At 45.4% G+C, this 19,863-nt stretch overlaps 2 protein-coding genes across 2 annotated transcripts; one reads left to right on the top strand and one right to left on the bottom strand.

Annotated features, from left to right (window-relative positions):
• Positions 1 to 420: 420 nt before the first annotated feature.
• LOC142915726 (uncharacterized) lies at positions 421 to 6,017 on the bottom strand. Its single transcript, XM_076061422.1, has 2 exons — positions 5,956 to 6,017; positions 421 to 2,588 (listed from the first exon to the last, which is right to left on the bottom strand). The coding sequence occupies exon 2, from the start codon at positions 2,576 to 2,578 to the stop codon at positions 1,667 to 1,669; it is 912 nt and encodes a 303-aa protein (XP_075917537.1). The 5' UTR covers positions 2,579 to 2,588; positions 5,956 to 6,017; the 3' UTR covers positions 421 to 1,666.
• Positions 6,018 to 8,669: 2,652 nt separating this feature from the next.
• LOC142915719 (uncharacterized) lies at positions 8,670 to 19,593 on the top strand. The gene is made up of 2 exons (XM_076061411.1): positions 8,670 to 9,339; positions 16,463 to 19,593. The coding sequence occupies exons 1-2, from the start codon at positions 8,735 to 8,737 to the stop codon at positions 18,663 to 18,665; spliced, it is 2,808 nt and encodes a 935-aa protein (XP_075917526.1). The 5' UTR covers positions 8,670 to 8,734; the 3' UTR covers positions 18,666 to 19,593.
• The last annotated feature ends 270 nt before the right edge of the window (positions 19,594 to 19,863 follow it).

Raw genomic sequence — 19,863 nt, 5'->3', positions numbered from 1 at the left:
TAGCCTGTTATTACCACTCGTGACCGCTAGCCTTATATACTGTCTTTTATACTGCAACACTTGTGCAACGAATCTTCACCAGTGGTTGAACAGGAAATCTATGCCTTTTGCAGTGCCAATGATTTGGAGAGAGCCAACAGATCATATCGGCAATTGTTACTTCTGCATGGCGCCTCCAGTTAGGAAAGGTTTGTCAAAGAATTAAAAGTGGACTGGGCATTATCCAAACATTCCATCAGCTACACGCCCAGGACCCCACGGAGAAGGACTGCCGATTCCTGATGCACCAGAATCATTCTCACTAGACGAGGAAGAGGATGAAACTTCTGGTCCTCAACCATCAAGGTCACGTGACCCAGATTTTCTCCCATCCTCATCCTCTGAACCACACCTCATAACACAAGGTAAACTGAAAGATAATAAGTCGTGATAAACTTTATGCATAACCGCAAATAATAATATACATACATATTAAACAAGAATATCAATCACAATGATACACACAACACACACGTTTGTAATGACACTTTAACACATCGTTCATTACATTACACAATTAACATTTCAGAAAAATTTAGAATTTTCACAATGCAATTATTTTATTACAATGGGTCTCTGTGTGATCAGTCGACTGTCTCTGTGGTGAGTCTGGGTATCTGTGTGATGAGTCTATGGGTCTCTGTGTGATGAGTCTATGGATCTCTGTGTGATGAGTCTATGGGTCTCTGCGTGGTGAGTCTATGGGTCTCTGTATGATGAGTCAATGGGTCTCTGTGTGATGAGTCTATGGGTCTCTGTGTGATGAGTCTATGGGTCTCTGTGTGATGAGTCTATGGGTATGTGTGATTAGTCTATGGGTATCTGTGTGATGAGTCTATGGGTCTCTGTGTGAGTATATGGGTCTCTGTATGATGAGTCTATGGCTCTGTGTGAGTCTATGGGTCTCTAAATAGTCTATGGGTATGTGTGATTAGTCTATGGGTATCTGTGTGATGAGTCTCTGGGTCTCTTTGTGAGTCTATGTTACATTATACACTAGCGAGCAACACATCTGAAGCCCCGAATGGCACTGAAGGGGGTGGGTAGCCAGCACCACGGCTGACCACCTTTGTCTCCCTAGGGGGCGATGTTTACAACCCGCACCGGGTATATATTTACGCAATCTATAACATCCCCCCCCCAAACAAAAAAAAGTAGCACAAATGTGGCCAAAGTCCTTTTCCAGTTTAATAGACAAAGAAATCACGAAAGCTTCAAATCAAGATTAGACAAATGGTTATTTTTCCCAGTAATGCCGACTGAGCTACACGACGCCTTTTACTGGTAGGAACTTCCTGGTTACACCACCAGCCCACAGGGGATTATTGTGTCTGTCTGTCCGTCGTGCATCCAAAAATGAGAGGGGTGGGGCTGGGTGGAGAGGGGAGGGGCTGGGTGGGGCTGGGTGGTGAGGGGCTGGTCACCCCGTGGTGCCCTTATAAAACTCAACGTTTAACCTACTCACGCCGGCTTGTGCCAGCCCTCACAGTCGGGCATATTTGCGGAATACACCACGTGGTGGCGCCGCCGTTGACCCTGGCCATTGACGGGGCAACCCAACGTTCCTACTAGCTCCCTCCGCAGGAGAATGTGTTCAGAAGCGACCGGGCAATCACAAGCGACAGTCTCAGTTCTCCTCTTCCCGCTTGACGCTGACCCCATCCACCAGGAGGTCACCACCTCGAGTCGAACCCTGACCTTCACGCTTCACCGTTATCTCTTCTTCACACTCCACCATCACTCCTGGCCACGTAGCAAAGTTGTCATTTTCTTCCGGTTCTTGTTTTATGAGAGATGGACTCATGGCAGCGGCACTTTGGCCTTCACAAGTAGATTTCACCCTCTCGTGGATCTTTTCATGCATCGTTCGTTGTCCTGACGCGATAAACCCTTTCCCACACACGGTGCACTTGTAGGGCTTGTCGCCTGTGTGTGTTCTCTGGTGAATCCGAAGATAGTTTGAATAGGAAAATGCTTTCCCACACACACTGCACTTGTAGGGCTTCTCGCCCGTGTGTGTTCTCTGGTGAATCCGAAGAGAGTTTGAATAGGGAAATGCCTTCTCACACACGGTGCACTTGTACAGCTTCTCGCCTGTATGTGTACTCTGATGATGTTGAAGAATTTCTAAACGAGTAAATGCCTTCATGCACAAAGTGCACTTGTAGGGCTTCTCACCCGTGTGCATTCTCTGGTGAATTCGAATATATGATGAATGCACAAATGCCTTCTCACACACGGTGCACTTGAATGGCTTTTCGCCCGTGTGTGTTCTCTGGTGAATTTTTAGATTTGTTAAACAAGCAAATGCCTTCTCACACACGGTGCACCTGAATGGCTTTTCGCCCGTGTGTGTTCTCTGGTGAATTTTTAGATTTGTTAAACAAGCAAATGCCTTCTCACACACGGTGCACCGGAATGGCTTTTCGCCCGTGTGTGTTCTCTGATGATGCTTCATGTGTTCAGCGTGATCCGTGCTGTAGGTACACCGGTCGCATTGGTGCCTTTTAGCACCGGGCTCTGTCGAGGACTTCTCCATGCGATCGACTCTGCAGATAAACCTTACACGTTACACACAAAATCACACGCACACTACAGAGACAAGCATCGACCGTGTGCAGGGCCGGATTGAGGCGTGGGGGCTTTAGGAACTGCAGCCCAGAGGCCTCCGCCAGCTGGAGGGCCTCCAGAGATTAAGAGAAAAAGTTTTTTTCAGTTGTGAATGCTGAATTTATTTTCTCGTTAGCCTTGTAAAAATAAATTGTATTGTTCTTTAACTTTGTTTTCCTTTTGGGAATATTACTGGGGGCCTCAAAGTACCTGTAGTAACAACAACAACAACAAATGCCATTCGCCACTACGTGGTGGTGACGTCACCACGACGCTTGTGCCAGGCCATGTGCACCTTGAGGCCACGTGAAGGCCACGTGAAGTGTAGCACAGGGCCATACACAATCTTAATCCGGCCCTGCTCGTGTGCAGCCTTAATTGTGTTGGGGCAGGGTGTGAGTGTGAGATTGTAAGTCTGTGTTTGAGTGAGAGATTGTCAGTGTGTGTGAGTGTGAGATTGTCAGTGTGTGAGTGTGAGGTTGTCAGTGTGTGTGTGAGTGTGAGATTGTCAGTGTGTGTGTGTGTGAGATTGTCAGCCTGTGTGAGTGTGAGATTGTCAGTGTGTGTGTGAGATTGTCAGCCTGTGTGAGTGTGAGATTGTCAGTGTGTGTGTGAGATTGTCAGCCTGTGTGAGTGTGAGATTGTCAGTGTGTGTGTGTGAGATTGTCAGTCTGTGTGTGAGATTGTCAGTCTGTGTGTGAGTGTGAGATTGCCAGTGTGTGTGTGAGTGTGAGATTGTCAGCCTGTGTGTGTGTGAGATTGTCAGAATGTGTGAGTGTGAGATTGTCAGTGTGTGTGTAAGATTGTCAGTCTGTGTGAGTGTGAGGTTGTCAGCCTGTGTGTGTGTGAGGTTGTCAGTGTGTGTGAGTGTGAGGTTGTCAGTGTGTGTGTGTGAGTGTGAGGTTGTCAGTGTGTGAGTGTGAGGTTGTCAGTGTGTGTGTGTGAGGTTGTCAGTGTGTGTGAGGTTGTCAGTGTGTGTGTGTGAGGTTGTCAGTGTGTGTGTGTGTGAGGTTGTCAGTGTGTGTGAGTGTGAGGTTGTCAGTGTGTGTGTGTGAGGTTGTCAGTGTGTGTGTGTGAGGTTGTCAGTGTGTGTGAGTGTGAGGTTGTCAGTGTGTGTGAGGTTGTCACAGTGTGTGTGAGTGTGAGGTTGTCAGTGTGTGTGTGAGTGTGAGGTTGTCAGTGTGTGTGTGAGTGTGAGGTTGTCAGTGTGTGTGTGAGTGTGAGGTTGTCACAGTGTGTGTGTGAGTGTGAGGTTGTCAGTGTGTGTGTGAGTGTGAGGTTGTCAGTGTGTGTGTGTGAGTGTGATGTTGTCAGTGTGTGAGTGTGAGGTTGTCAGTGTGTGTGTGTGAGGTTGTCACAGTGTGTGTGAGTGTGAGGTTGTCACAGTGTGTGTGAGTGTGAGGTTGTCACAGTGTGTGTGTGAGTGTGAGGTTGTCACAGTGTGTGTGTGAGTGTGAGGTTGTCAGTGTGTGTGTGAGTGTGAGGTTGTCAGTGTGTGTGTGTGAGTGTGATGTTGTCAGTGTGTGAGTGTGAGGTTGTCAGTGTGTGTGTGTGAGGTTGTCACAGTGTGTGTGAGTGTGAGGTTGTCAGTGTGAGTGTGAGGTTGTCAGTGTGTGTGTGTGAGGTTGTCACAGTGTGTGTGAGTGTGAGGTTGTCACAGTGTGTGTGTGAGTGTGAGGTTGTCACAGTGTGTGTGTGAGTGTGAGGTTGTCACAGTGTGTGTGTGAGTGTGAGGTTGTCACAGTGTGTGTGAGTGTGAGGTTGTCAGTGTGTGAGTGTGAGATTGTCAGTGTGTGTGTGTGAGGTTGTCAGTGTGTGTGAGTGTGAGGTTGTCAGTGTGTGTGAGGTTGTCAGTGTGTGTGAGTGTGAGGTTGTCACAGTGTGTGTGTGTGTGTGAGGTTGTCAATGTGTGAGTGTGAGGTTGTCAGTGTGTGTGAGTGTGAGGTTGTCAATGTGTGAGGTTGTCAGTGTGTGTGAGTGTGAGGTTGTCAGTGTGTGTGAGTGTGAGGTTGTCAGTGTGTGAGTGTGAGGTTGTCAGTGTGTGTGAGTGTGAGGTTGTCAGTGTGTGAGTGTGAGGTTGTCAGTGTGTGAGTGTGAGGTTGTCAGTGTGTGTGAGTGTGAGGTTGTCAGTGTGTGTGAGTGTGAGGTTGTCAGTGTGTGAGTGTGAGGTTGTCAGTGTGTGAGTGTGAGGTTGTCACAGTGTGTGTGTGAGTGTGAGGTTGTCAGTGTGTGTGTGAGTGTGAGGTTGTCAGTGTGTGTGTGTGAGTGTGATGTTGTCAGTGTGTGAGTGTGAGGTTGTCAGTGTGTGTGTGTGAGGTTGTCACAGTGTGTGTAAGTGTGAGGTTGTCACAGTGTGTGTGTGAGTGTGAGGTTGTCACAGTGTGTGTGTGAGTGTGAGGTTGTCACAGTGTGTGTGTGAGTGTGAGGTTGTCAGTGTGTGTGTGAGTGTGAGGTTGTCAGTGTGTGTGTGTGAGTGTGATGTTGTCAGTGTGTGAGTGTGAGGTTGTCAGTGTGTGTGTGTGAGGTTGTCACAGTGTGTGTGAGTGTGAGGTTGTCAGTGTGAGTGTGAGGTTGTCAGTGTGTGTGTGTGAGGTTGTCACAGTGTGTGTGTGAGTGTGAGGTTGTCACAGTGTGTGTGTGAGTGTGAGGTTGTCACAGTGTGTGTGTGAGTGTGAGGTTGTCACAGTGTGTGTGAGTGTGAGGTTGTCAGTGTGTGAGTGTGAGATTGTCAGTGTGTGTGTGTGAGGTTGTCAGTGTGTGTGAGTGTGAGGTTGTCAGTGTGTGTGAGGTTGTCAGTGTGTGTGAGTGTGAGGTTGTCACAGTGTGTGTGTGTGAGGTTGTCAATGTGTGAGTGTGAGGTTGTCAGTGTGTGTGAGTGTGAGGTTGTCAATGTGTGAGGTTGTCAGTGTGTGTGAGTGTGAGGTTGTCAGTGTGTGTGAGTGTGAGGTTGTCAGTGTGTGAGTGTGAGGTTGTCAGTGTGTGTGAGTGTGAGGTTGTCAGTGTGTGAGTGTGAGGTTGTCAGTGTGTGAGTGTGAGGTTGTCAGTGTGTGTGAGTGTGAGGTTGTCAGTGTGTGAGTGTGAGGTTGTCAGTGTGTGAGTGTGAGGTTGTCAGTGTGTGTGAGTGTGAGGTTGTCACAGTGTGTGTGAGTGTGAGGTTGTCAGTGTGTGTGAGGTTGTCACAGTGTGTGTGAGTGTGAGGTTGTCACAGTGTGTGAGTGTGAGGTTGTCAGTGTGTGTGTGAGGTTGTCACAGTGTGTGTGTGAGTGTGAGGTTGTCACAGTGTGTGAGTGTGAGGTTGTCACTGACCCTGGTGAATCTTCGTCGTTGTCAAGGCCGCAGGCTTCACCTCCCTCACGACTCTCAAAATGGCGGCGAGCAAGGAGGGGGAGGAGCCAGAAAACTCCGCGTCACGTGGGAGGGGAGAAACTGAAACTTGATTGGCTCCAAGGCAGAGAGATTTTTATTTTTTTTCGGGGAAAACTTTATTCTTTTTACCGTACGACGGATTTACAAAACTCACCATCAACAATAAACACTCGCGTTGGCATTGGCGCGGTCTGAATAAAAAAAACACAAATTTTTATTGGTTATGTAAATATTTTAAAAAACGCAGTAATATCAGAAATCTCATCTTGAGTAACAAAAAAATGACCCAAATGATATTCCGTAATCTTAGCTCTTTCGGTAAAGTCACGTTGAAGGGAAACAATAAAATAATAAAATATATATAAAACAATAAAAATTCTCATGACGTTTTGACCATAACACAAACGGTCGTCATCAGGTGTGTCGGTTTGCATAAATGTATTTATTTTTTAACGGTGTATTTATTTATTTTTAAAACGTTAGCGCCACGCGCAGCGATTTGGCAGTTTATTTAGAAGGACTAGTCCATCTATGTTCTGAAAAGAGAAGGGGGGAGACGAAAAATTAATGTATGCTGTCTGAAAGCCACTGTAAGCGTGAATAATCAATTAAGACCTGAAATGGTTTATCAAATCGTTCCAATGATTGCTAAGCCAGAATCCATCTTCTCGGTTGAAATTGTCTCTGTGCTTGTATATGTGGATAGCCTCATGAACGAATCTCTCATGGTAGCCAGATGGCTTACAAAGAACCTCTGTCTTGGAAAAGTCAATTTCATGTGAGCCTCGCTAGTGATTTCACGTCACCAAGGTATTCACCCCACCCCCGTCCACCGCGCTCTTGAGCGTGACGTCACCTCCGCTTGGGTCACTGCCGATATCGTTCCAGTTGCAATCCTTATTTGGGCAAAGCTACGCCCAGTGACTGGTAGCTCATTAACATAATGTGTCCGTTAAAGCCGTCGCGAGTTTATTGCGACGGGTTCAGCGCCCACGCCCCCATCCCTCGACATTTGGGCCGGCCTCATTAACATAATTTAACCAAATTTTGATTTAAAGCTTGCGTGACTGCAGTAATTCATATTCTTATAATATAAAATATATATTATTATTTTGTTGTTTCTCTTCAACGTGACTTTACCGAAAAAACTAAGCATATAATTTATTCAGTTAGAGAGCCGCTCGTGGGGGGGAAGTGACGTCATACTACTTCCTGCTGTCGCGAGGTAACAGGAAGCTGCCGTGTGCGCGCTTGCACTGAAATCCGAGGTGAGAAATTCTCATCGTTGTGGTGGTGGTGGTCGTGGTGGTTGTGGTGTTTGTTGTTGTTTACCAAGGTAGAGCCTCTCTCGTAGGGATGTCAGTTGAGTAGCAGCGAGCATGGGAATCGATGTCCAGGTTGGAACTTTACAACGCGGGGCCTAGCCACCCGGGGCCTTGCCTCCTGCCCTCGCCTGATTTGCGTTCACTTTAATTATCTCGCTTAAGTTTAATTTGTCTTCACTCGGCTCGCCACTTTGTAACTTTGTTTTATTGTAAATATTCACGCAGTTTTTATTTTCTTTTGTTAGCAGGCCAAGCCCGCTTGAGCTGCTATACCGCTCTTGTTATCAGAAGCGACCTGCCCACAACATCACAAGGTGAGGCTTTGTCAACGTGTGTGAATGTTTTTACTTAAAACTTTCGTGACTGCAGGAATTAATATTCTTGGTTCTTTCGGTAAAGTCACGTAGATAGAAAATAAAATGAAAATAACAATAAAATAAAAAAACTGAAAATAAAGCAAAAAACCCACGACGTTTCGATCGCAACACAAGTGGTCTTTATCTTATTGAATTTAATCTGTTATTTTTATTTTCTATCTACGTGACTTTACTGAAAGAACCAACAATACGTGCGTCAATGTCTTTCGGTCAAAGACGCTAAGCGCGTGCCGCTGTTGGCTCTGAATGTTTGGAGGGGAACACCTTCACCACGGGGAGAGAGAGACAGAGACACGGATAGCCTCGGCTATGTTGATTGATCCTCGATTCATTACTTGGTGGAGTGAGGAAGAATTAATGCTGAGCAGATGAAGGTGGCCAGGCATGGTGCTGGTCACACCACCACCTGTTTACTCATGGCAGTGTGTGACAGTGTCAAGTTTGTGTTTGAAGTAAAGTCTGTTTACTCTGTTGAACACGGAGGTTATATCAAAACAATAGTTGATTTTTGTTTTCCTCTGGAACTCTTACTAAGAATGGAAACAGGATGTGAACACAGCACACACATGCAGCTGAAGTCGGAACTGTTCATCCCCAGCATTCAAGGACATATGAGCCTGGATTCACACCTCTAAGTTGCGATTGAACATTAATTTATGCATTTCTGCATAACACAAATAGTATTGTTTTTAACACCCTTTGCTATGTCAGCCGAATTTAGCTTTCATAAATATTCCTTTGTAGTCAGAGAACCGAAATTGTGTGCTCGGAGTTTTGGGTTAACATTCATTTTGCAGATATGAAGGCTTCCAGGTATATTTATGACATTTCCCCTGTCATTGTGATGAATTTGGGAATTGTTTTCACTACATCATGAATATAGTAATAAGTATAGATGTGTAAATCACGTGTTACTGTGTAATATGCATTCCTCTGTGCCTCGAAACTGACTTGTAAATGGCGTGGATATTATTTTTTTCTGTCTGCAGCTGACGCTTCCTCTGCAGAATTGGTTTCATGGAGCAAAGGCAGCAGCTTGGTACGACAAGTCAACAATGCGACCAGCGTGCATACAGCACGGACCGGACTGAAAACTTGACACAGCACCAGAGAACTCACACAGGAGAGAAACCCTTCAAGTGCAGTGTGTGTGACAAGGCATTTGCATGGCCATCAGTTCTTGAGACGCACCATAGAACACACACAGGAGAGAAACCCTTCCAGTGCACTGTGTGTGGGAAGGCATTTTCACGGTCATCTTCTCTTAAAAAACACGAGAAAACACACACAGGAGAGAAACCCTTCAGGTGCATTCTGTGCGGGATTGCGTTTGCACAGTCATCACATCTTAAAGTACACCAGAGAACACACACGGGAGAGAAACCCTTCAAGTGCAGTGTTTGTGGGAAGGCATTTTCACGGTCATCTTCTCTTAAAAAACACCAGAGAACACACACAGGAGAGAAACCCTTCAAGTGCAGTGTGTGCATGAAGCCGTTTGCACATTCATCTGATCTTGTAAAACACCAGAGAACACACACGGGAGAGAAACCCTTCAAGTGTACTCTGTGCGGGAAGCCGTTTGCAGATTCATCAAATCTTCAAGTACACCAGAGAACACAGAAGCATCAGAAGATCCACAAGGAGTGGAGTCTGAAATCAGCTTGTGAAAGTCAAAGTGCCGCAATGAGCCCATCCCTCATGAAACAAGAACCGGACAAAAATCTCAGCTTGGACACTTTTAAAGGTATCAAGGTGAAATATGGAGAGGTGAAGGTGAAATGTGAACAAGTGATGAGCGACGAAGTGAAGGTAAAATGTGAAGATGAAGATTCATCTCCAGAATGGGACCTTTACATTGATGAAGGCAACGTGAAGCAGGAGGAGAATTCTGACTGAGGCAGAGTGAGGCAACTCCCAGCAGTTTGTGGAAGTGGAGGTGTGGGTGGACTTGCTCCTAGACCAGGGGTCGGGAACCTTTTTGACTAAGAGAGCCATGAAAGCAAAAAATTTGGAAATTTATTTCAGTGAGAGCCATATAATATATTTTAAAAGTGAATTCAACTAAATGTCAGTATAATAAGCCTCTGAATTTATTATTTTAAATAATGTTATAACACTCACCATTAATGCGACTTCTGGTGCTGCATGGATTTGCTGATGTCTTTGTAGTCGGGTTGGTACTTGGTGAGGTTAAGCTTCATGCAAGCGTTGAGGCTTTCATCCGTTAAACGTGATCGTAGGTTGGACTTGATGTTTTTAAGATGTGAGAATGACTGCTCACATGCATACGTAGATCCAAACATGGTCAATACAGCAATACTCACACGCTGCAGTGTGTGGTATGTGACAGGAAGCGCGTTCCAAGTTTTGAGAATCAGCTGGTCTTCGGGTTGGAGTTTTTTCATTTCTGTCCACATGTGCTTGCTCGCCAACTCCGCTTTCTGTCGTGTGATTCTTTCCAAATCTTCATTCACCCACATGTCTGAGGCCTTCAGGTCAGCCACTTCTGCTTCAAAATCTCTGACGGAGACACCAGGGATGTAATTCAGGTCGGCTGTGTTCAGTGAACACTCGTTTGGATGGGTGATGAACTTAAAAAGACGAGTGTGCTCACGAAATTCTCCAAAGCGTGCTTTGAAGGACTGTAGGAGACTGGATGTGCAGCCAGCTAGCTGGTGGAGATCAAGGTTTTGAATGGGCTCACTTGCTGTGCATGCATCTTTAAATTGGCTCAGTTTTTCAAAATGTAGTAAACGACCTGTTTCAAGATCCGTGATGAAAAGCTCCAGCTTGTTTTCAAAAGCAAATACAGCTTGTTGGAGGGATAACACTGTATTTCCAATGCCTTGCATTTTCACGTTGAGCTGGTTCAGATGTTCAGTCAGATCTACGAGATAGTAAAACTTGAGGAGCCACTCGGTGTCGGCTAGCTCAGGATGCCCGACGCCTTTCATTTCAAGGAAAGTCCGGATTTCGTTCAGGCAAGCCGCAAAACGGCTAAGCACCTTCCCTCTTGACAACCAACGCACATTGCTGTGCAAAAGCAGACCAGGATAGTTATTTACAACTTCATCCAGCAGTGTTTTAAACTGGCGATCATTTAAGGCTTGGGCAACAATAAAGTTGATCACACGAATGACCAGCGACATCACTTCGCCAAACTGCCTGTCACACATCTGAGCACAAAGTGCCTCCTGGTGTATAATGCAATGGAAACTTAGGATGGGTCTATTTTCATGTTCACAGAGAAGCGCCACAAATCCTTTGTTTTTCCCCACCATACACGGAGCACCATCAGTACACACTGAGAGAAGTTTATCCATAGGTAGACTTTTTTCTTGAGCAAACTCCATGAAAGACTTGAATAAATCCTCACCTCTTGTGGACCCTTTTAATGGCAGAACAGCAAGACTTTCTTCGCGCAGTGTGTCACCAACAGCATATCTTGCAATCACGCTGAACTGCGACAAATGGCTCACGTCTGTTGACTCATCCAAAGCCAGAGAAAAGAACGGCGCTGCATTTATGTTCTTCACTTGCGTTTCCTCCACTTTGTTTGCCATCACGATGGTACGATCATGAACAGTTCTTGCCGACAGAGGCATGTCTTGTATCCGTTTGATTATCTTGTCTTTGTTCGGAAGATCATCAAAAAGTTAATTGGCTACATCCAGCATGAACGTTTTAGCATACTCGCCATCTGTGAATGGTTTTCCGTTCCTCACTATTGCTAAAGAACCAGCAAAGCTAGCCGAATTATAGTCACCTTGCCGGGTCCATACGCGGAGTTGCTGCTGGCTAGCTTGCACCCTGCTCAGAAGCTCTTGGCACGCTTTCTTTCTGCTGTCTCCCGCAGGGTATTTTGATGCAAAGGTAGCGTGGTGCGTGTCGAAGTGCCGCTTTACATTCGACCGTTTCAACGATGTAATTTTGTCATTGCAAATTAGACACACCGCAGAACCCGCTCTCTCCACAAAGGCGAATTCTTCGGTCCATTCGTCCTGAAATGTACGATACTCGTCGTCTTTTTTTCTTTTCGCCATCTTCTTCGTCGAAGGGTTAGCTTTGAGCTAATGACCGAGCAGACGCAGTCTCAGACTGATTCAAAAGGGGGCGTTTACCTGTTTTACCCAGCAACGGCAAACGTAGGCCAGTATCATCCAATTAAAATAATGGACAATTGCTCCTGCAGCCCTGAACAGGACATGCGCAGTGAAAAATCGATGGATGGATTAAAACAAGTGAGAATATTTTGTTTTATCTGCGAGCCATATGCAATCATCAAAAGAGCCACATCTGGCTCGCGAGCCATAGGTTCCCGACCCCTGTCCTAGACCATACAAAGTCAAGTGGAGACCCGGTAGATGTGTAAGCCAGAGACGATGTCGCTACAATAGATGCACCTTTGTCACAGGCCTTTAATGACAGTAATGTGAAGTTGAGCACTTTGTGGGCCCGTGGGTTGGGTAGATCTTTAACCAGGAGCAAGAGCCAATAAGCTCCCAAGCATTCACTATGTTATAGCAATTGCTTTTACATGGTGCTTGCTTAATCGCCTCAGCAACTCGGAGTTTTGTGTCGTACCTCTTCTGAAACACTCGAAGAGCATCCCCAAGTAGCAGCTGCCCCTGGGTGGCACAAGGTGGTGGCCCTGCACCGGCCTGCATGTGGACAAGAGCCTGTCAGTAGGGGGCGATGATTGATGTGTCATCTCAGTTGTGTAGTTTGTAGGTAATGTTTAGAATTTGCTACATTTTCACTCAGACGCCAGCATGCAATGGCCTACTCGTTTTGAATGACACAATAGTATGTTTTACATACACTGTGAAGCAGACTGTGCCACTTTTTTAAAAAGCTTTTTGTTAATACGATGTAACGTGATGCAGTATATTTCACTGCAGTAATCCAATTTTGTTAATATGCCTGTCAATAATTTAGAATGTATACTTGTCTGGTTTTGTGCATACTTGTAACATTTGATCTATAAGGGTCAAACATTGATTAAGTGATGTTATGACAAAGTGTGTGTGTGTTTGAAAGTAACCTGTACAGAGAACTCAGGTGGGACCCGTTGTTCTTGTGATACAGGTCAAACGGTGTTTTTGTGTTCCACTAAGCATCTGGAGCAACTCATTGTCTTTGAAATAGGTAGCACGCTCGGATCATTCATAAGTTACAAGGCATACCACTTGAAAGTTACACTATAGGAGGAGGTACATTCTCTACAACACGAATTGTAGTTTTGTCTTACGTGTTGATGTAGATTTTGTCTAACTAGGACTAGAAATGCTCCTTGCTGATTGACGTCTGGATGTTCGTTACCTATCGATTGAAGCAAACCCCACTGCTGTTGTTGAGACGCTGTGCACAATAATGGTCCAACACGTTGACGGCCTTCAGGCCAGGAAAGTCACAACATTTGCACACGAAGGACGCATTCACGCAAGCACCCCATGCTCCGTTTTGAAGTTTTAAAATGAAACATCTTTGAATTGTGTTGTGTTTTGATTTAGATTATTTCTTCATTAAAAGTTAATTTTACATCCGGAAGTCTTCGTTGAGAAGGACATTTCGTGTGAATTTTCTCTCGTCGTTAAGTAGATGGCCTTGCCGGGGGTTCGGTTCGATGCGGACTTTCACCTGTTTGGGATTGCGGGATGGAGATAAGGCGACACGGAGCTGCTGGTCGTCTGCAGATCGATTCCAACGTAATTGAACGTCTGTCCCTGCGCCTCCGTCATTTGCAGGGGGCGCTGTAAACCTACACGCGCCCCCTGCATGAAAACAACGGAAAGTGCAGCGTTCATCACGGATAAAGTTGCGCGCTTATTTTTTAAATGTTATTCTTTTATAAGGTGATGTTGATATCGAAAACTGACACATAGCTGGCATGCCATAAATAGGAAATTAACTCTGCTTATTCGAATAAATGTATTCATATATGTTGATGAACTGTTTTCAAGCAGATTTTGTGTCTCTAACGGCGACTATAGGGACCACGTGATTGTTTAAAAATGTCTCTGATTATAACTATAATTGCCTACAATTCGTCATGTGTAGCTTATTTAGACAATAATTTATTCACTACCCAAACTGTATTGACTTGAAAACATAGAGCTGATATTTATTCTTGGTTCTTTCGGTAAAGTCACGTAGAAGGGAAACAATAAAATAACAAAAATATAAAACAATTACATTCTCACGACAATTCGACTGCAACACAAGCAATCATCATCAGGTGTCACACACAGGCACACACACAGAGACACAGGCACACACAGATACAGGCACACAGTGTGTACACACACACAGTGTGCACATACACAGTGTACACACACACAGTATACACACAGAAACAGTGTGTACACACAGAAACAGTGTGTACACACAGAAACAGTGTGTACACACAGAAACAGTGTGTACACACAGAAACAGTGTGTACACACAGTAATGTCCACGTTGTAGTTGCTGAGCTCACGCACCCAAGAGGTCTCTGTTGAAGAGATGGAGCAATGGAAAATGAATCTAAATCAACTTAAACTCCATTCCCGCTCTGTGACGTCACCACTCAGCATGACCTCATCGCTGTGAAATGCCAGGGGGAGGTGTGCCTCGCTAGTGACGTCTTGCCACCAAGGTATTCACCCCAACCCCGTCCACCTTGAGCGTGACGTCACCTCTGTTTGGTCACTGCCGATTCTGTTCCGGTACAATCCTTATTTGGGCAAAGCTACGCCCAGTGACTGGCGGCTCATTAACATAATGTTACCATTAAAGCCGTCGCGAGTTTATTGCGACGGGTTCAGCGCCCACGCCCCCATCCCTCCACATATGGGCCGGCCTCATTAACATAATTTATTCATATTCTTAGTTTTTTCGGTAAAGTCACGTTGAAGAGAAACAACAAAATATATATAAAACAATAAAAATATATATTTAGTTGTTTCTCTTCAACGTGACTTTACCGAAAAAACTAAGAATATGAATTACTGCAGTCACGAAAGCTTTAAATCAAAATATAATTTATTCAGTTACAGAGCCGCTCGTGGGAGGGAAGTGACGTCATGCTACTTCCTGCTGTCGCGAGGTAACAGGAAGCTGCCGTGTGAGCGCTTGCACTGAAATCCGAGGTGAGAAATTCTCATCGTTGTGGTGGTGATCGTTGTGGTGGTGGTGGTTGTTGTTTACCAAGGTAGAGCCTCGCTCTCTCAGGGATGTCAGTTGAGTAGCAGCGAGCATGGGAATCGATGTCCAGGTTGGAACTTTACAACGCGGGGCCTAGCCACGCGGGGCCTTGCCTCCTGCCCTCGCCTGATTGCGTTCACTTTAATTAATTTGTCTTCACCCGGCTCGCCACTTTGTAACTTTGTTTTATTGTAAATATTCACGCAGTTTTTATTTTCTTTTGTTAGCAGGCCAAGCCCGCTTGAGCTGCTATACCGCTCTTGTTATCAGAAGCGACCTGCCCACAACAACACAAGGTGAGGCTTTGTCAACGTGTGTGAATGTTTTGACTTAAAACTTTGGTGACTGCAGGAATTAATATTCTTGGTTCTTTCGGTAAAGTCACGTAGATAGAAAATAAAATAAAAGATAATAATTTTTCTTTTTTTAAATGAAGCAAAAAACCCCACAACGTTTCTATGGCAACATTAATGTTGAAGATGCGCGGGCTTACAGGAATATTTATGACATTTGCCCTCTCATTGCGTGCCATGACAGTGCTGTTTGCACAGTCACACAAAGTCACTGTAAGATGATTTTCTTGGTCGTGTTTTTGTTTTTTCGCTTGTTGTGGTTGCACCCGATTCAAGAGCCGAATGGCTCACGGGACTATAACCAAAATAAATCAAACTGAAAATCAAAAAACTGAAACCGCGTGATGAATTTTGGGAAAGTTTTTCACTGCATCTCCAAATATATATAAAAGGCAAAGTTGTGATTGTGTGTCTGTTCAAAATGTTTAGCGTACTTCCCAACATACAACAAACTGGAAATTTGCCATGTGGGTACTTTCCAGACTGTACACCGTGCAAACATTATACAAATACACTTTTGTTTTTTTTAGGGGGGGGGAGCTCAATAATGTATAGATTTTTTGCACAGCAAGTGAGCTGTGACGTCAAATCTGTCACGTGACCCGCGCATGTGGAAGCGTCACTCATTGTAGTGTAGCGGTTAGCGTTGTCTGTGTGTGTATCTGTGTGTGTGTCTGTGTGTGTCTGTGTGTGTGTCTGTGTGTGTATCTGTGTGTGTGTGGAAGCGTAAAGTATTGTAGTGTATCGGTTAGCGCTACACCGCGCTACGAACCCGGCGTCCCGAGTTCGATTCCCGCTCACGGCCACCACCGGCGACGATTATTTGAACCGCTTCTGGGCCTCTCCTAGGTCGAGTCAGCCTCAAACGAGGAACTGCTGTGGTGTGAACATCGCCACTGGGGAGACAAAGGCGGCCGGACGTGGTGGATCCAAGTCCCGGGCGAAGCCAGGTAGTACAGCTAGTCGTGAATACATGAATGAATATAGACGTGTAACTCACGTGTGACTGTTTATATTCATTCCTCCATGGCTCGATACTGACGTGTAGATGGTGTGGATATTCTTATTTTCTGGCTGCAGCTGACGCTGGTCTGATGGAGCAAAGGCCCTCAGCACAGCAGCTCGGTACGACAAGTCAACAATGCGACCAGCGTGCATACAGCACGGATCGGACTGGAAATTTGACACAGCACCAGAGAACTCGCACAGGAGAGAAACCCTTCAAGTGCACTGTGTGTGGGAAGACATTTTCAGATTCATCGACTCTTAAAAAACACCAGAGAACACACACGGGAGAGAAACCCTTCAAGTGCAGTGTGTGTGTGAAGGCATTTTCACGGTCATCTGCTCTTAAAATACACCAGAGAACACACACAGGAGAGAAACCCTTCAAGTGCACTGTGTGTGCGAAGGCATTTTCACGGTCATCTGCTCTTAAAACACACCAGAGAACACACACGGCAGAGAAATCCTTCTTGTGCAGTGTGTGTGGGAAGACATTTTCTGATTCATCTGCTCTTAAAACACACCAGAGAACACACACGGGAGAGAAACCCTTCAGGTGCAGTGTGTGTGGGAAGACATTTTCAGATTCATCTACTCTTAAAACACACCAGAGAACACACACGGGAGAGAAACCCTTCAAGTGCAGTGTGTGTGGGAAGGCATTTTCACGGTCATCTGCTCTTAAAAAACATCAGAAAACACACACGGGAGAGAAACCCTTCAAGTGCAGTGTGTGTGGGAAGGCATTTTCACAGTCATATGGTCTTATATCACACCAGAGAACACACACGGGAGAGAAACCCTTTAAGTGCACTGTGTGTGACAAGGCATTTGCATGGCCATCAGTTCTTGAGACCCACCAGAGAACACACACAGGAGAGAAACCCTTCAAGTGCACTGTGTGTGGGAAGGCATTTTCAGATTCATCGACTCTTAAAATACACCAGAGAACACACACGGGAGAGAAACCCTTCAAGTGCAGTATGTGTGTGAAGACGTTTTCAGATTCATTTGCTCTTAAAACACACCAGAGAACACACACAGGAGAGAAACCCTTCATTTGCAGTGTGTGTGGGAAGGCATTTCCAGAATCATCTAATATTAAAAAACACCAGAGAACACACACGGGAGAGAAACCCTTCAAGTGCAGTGTGTGTGGGACGGCATTTTCATGGTCATCTGCTCTTAAAACACACCAGAGAACACATACAGGAGAGAAACCCTTCTTGTGCAGTGTGTGTGGGAAGACATTTTCTGATTCATCTGCTCTTAAAACACACCAGAGAACACACACGGGAGAGAAACCCTTCAGGTGCACTGTGTGTGGGAAGACATTTTCAGATTCATCTACTCTTATAAAACACCACAGAACACACACGGGAGAGAAACCCTTCAAGTGCAGTGTGTGTGTGAAGGCATTTTCACGGTCATCTGCTCTTAAAACACACCAGAGAACACATACAGGAGAGAAACCCTTCTTGTGCAGTGTGTGTGGGAAGACATTTTCAGATTCATTTGCTCTTAAAACACACCAGAGAACACACACGGGAGAGAAACCCTTCAGGTGCACTGTGTGTGGGAAGACATTTTCAGATTCATTTGCTCTTAAAACACACCAGAGAACACACACAGGAGAGAAACCCTTCATTTGCAGTGTGTGTGGGAAGGCATTTCCAGAATCATCTAATATTAAAAAACACCAGAGAACACACACGGGAGAGAAACCCTTCAAGTGCAGTGTGTGCGGGACGGCATTTTCATGGTCATCTGCTCTTAAAGCACACCAGAGAACACACACGGGAGAGAAACCCTTCAAGTGCACTGTATGTGGGAAGAAATTTTCAGATTTATCTACTCTTAAAAAACACCAGAGAACACACACGGGAGAGAAACCCTTCAAGTGCAGTGTGTGTGTGAAGGCATTTTCACGGTCATCTGCTCTTAAAACACACCAGAGAACACATACAGGAGAGAAACCCTTCAGGTGCAGTGTGTGTGGGAAGACATTTTCTGATTCATCTGCTCTTAAAACACACCAGAGAACACACACGGGAGAGAAACCCTTCAGGTGCACTGTGTGTGGGAAGACATTTTCAGATTCATCTACTCTTATAAAACACCACAGAACACACACGGGAGAGAAACCCTTCAAGTGCAGTGTGTGTGTGAAGGCATTTTCACGGTCATCTGCTCTTAAAAAACACCAGAGAACACACACGGGAGAGAAACCCTTCGAATGCAGTGTGTGTGGGAAGGCATTTTCACAGTCATCTGGTCTTAAATCACACCGGAGAACACACACGGGAGAGAAAGCCTTCAAGTGCAGTGTGTGTGGGAAGGCATTTTCACAGTCATCTGCTCTTAAAAAACACCAGAGTACACACGGGAGAGAAACCCTTTAAGTGCAGTGTGTGTGGGAAGGCATTTGCACATTCATCAAATCTTCAAGTACACCAGAGAACACAGAAGCATCAGAAGATCCACAAGGAGTGGAGTCTGAAATCAGCTTGTGAAAGTCAAAGTGCCGCAATGAGCCCATCCCTCATGAAACATGAACTGGAAAAAAATCCCAGCTTGGACACTTTTAAAGGTATCGAGGTGAAATATGAAGAGGTGAAGGTGAAATGTGAAGAAGTGATGGTGAAGAGCGAAGAAGTGAAGGTGAAATGTGAAGATGAAGATTCAACTCCAAAATGGGACCTTCACATCGATGGAGGCAACGTAAAGCAGGAGGAGAATTCTGACTGAGGCAGAGCGAGGCAACTCCCAGCAGTTTGTGGAAGTGGAGGTGTGGGTGGACTTCCTCCTTGACAATCCAAAGTCAAGTGGAGACCCGGTAGATGTGTAAGCCAGAGACGATGTCGCTACAATAGATGCACCTTTGTCACGGGCCTTTAATGACAAGAACGTGAAGTTGAACACTTTGTGGGCCCATGGGTTGGGTAGATCTGTAACCAGGAGCGAGAGACAATAAGCTCCCAAGCATTCACTATGTTATAACAATTGCATTTACACGGTGCTTGCTTTATCGCCTCAGCAACTCAAAGTTTCGTGTCGTACCTCGTCTGAAACACTCGAAGAGCATCCCCAAGTAGCAGCTGCCCCTGTGTGGTACAAGGTGGTGGCCCTGCACCGGCCTGCATGTGGACAAGAGCCTGTCAGTAGGGGGCGATGATTGATGCGTCATCTCAGTTGTGTTGTTTGTAGGTAATCTTGATTCGAAGCTGTCGTGACTGCAGGAATCCACACTCTTGAGTTATTTCGGTAAAGTCACCACGTGGGTAGAAACATAACAGATCACGGCGTTTAGATCACAACACAAGCAATCGTCATCAGGTGGGACAACCACAGCAATAGAAACTGCTGAAGTAGTAGGCGCCTACTCCAGCAGTTTCTTCTTCTTGCTGCTGTGCTTGTCCCACCTGATGACGATTGCTTGTGTTGCCATCGAAACGCCGTGATCTATTATTTGTAGCGTAATGTTTAGAATTTGATACATTTTGACCCAGACGCCAGCATGCAACGGCCTACTCGTTTTGAATGACGCAACAATAGTACGTTGTACATACACTGTTAAGTAGACGGTGCGTATTTGTAAAA

Source organism: Petromyzon marinus, unplaced genomic scaffold, assembly GCF_048934315.1.
Source record: "Petromyzon marinus isolate PM22_M1 ecotype Great Lakes invasive population unplaced genomic scaffold, UKy_Petmar_22M1.pri1.0 PM_G_Scaffold_34, whole genome shotgun sequence".
Classification (NCBI taxonomy): Eukaryota; Metazoa; Chordata; class Hyperoartia; order Petromyzontiformes; family Petromyzontidae; genus Petromyzon; species Petromyzon marinus.
The sequence above is the reverse complement of the archived record's forward strand: the minus strand, read 5'-3'. Positions and strand labels throughout refer to the sequence as shown.

Coding starts and splice junctions, on each gene's coding strand:
- LOC142915726 (XM_076061422.1), bottom strand. CDS start 2,578: ATGGAGAAGTCCTCGACAGAGCCCGGTGCTAAAAGGCACCAATGCGAC.
- LOC142915719 (XM_076061411.1), top strand. CDS start 8,735: ATGGAGCAAAGGCAGCAGCTTGGTACGACAAGTCAACAATGCGACCAG. Junction 9,340..16,462: donor CAAGTACACCAGAGAACACA/GAAGCATCAGAA, acceptor CCAGAGAACTCG/CACAGGAGAGAAACCCTTCA.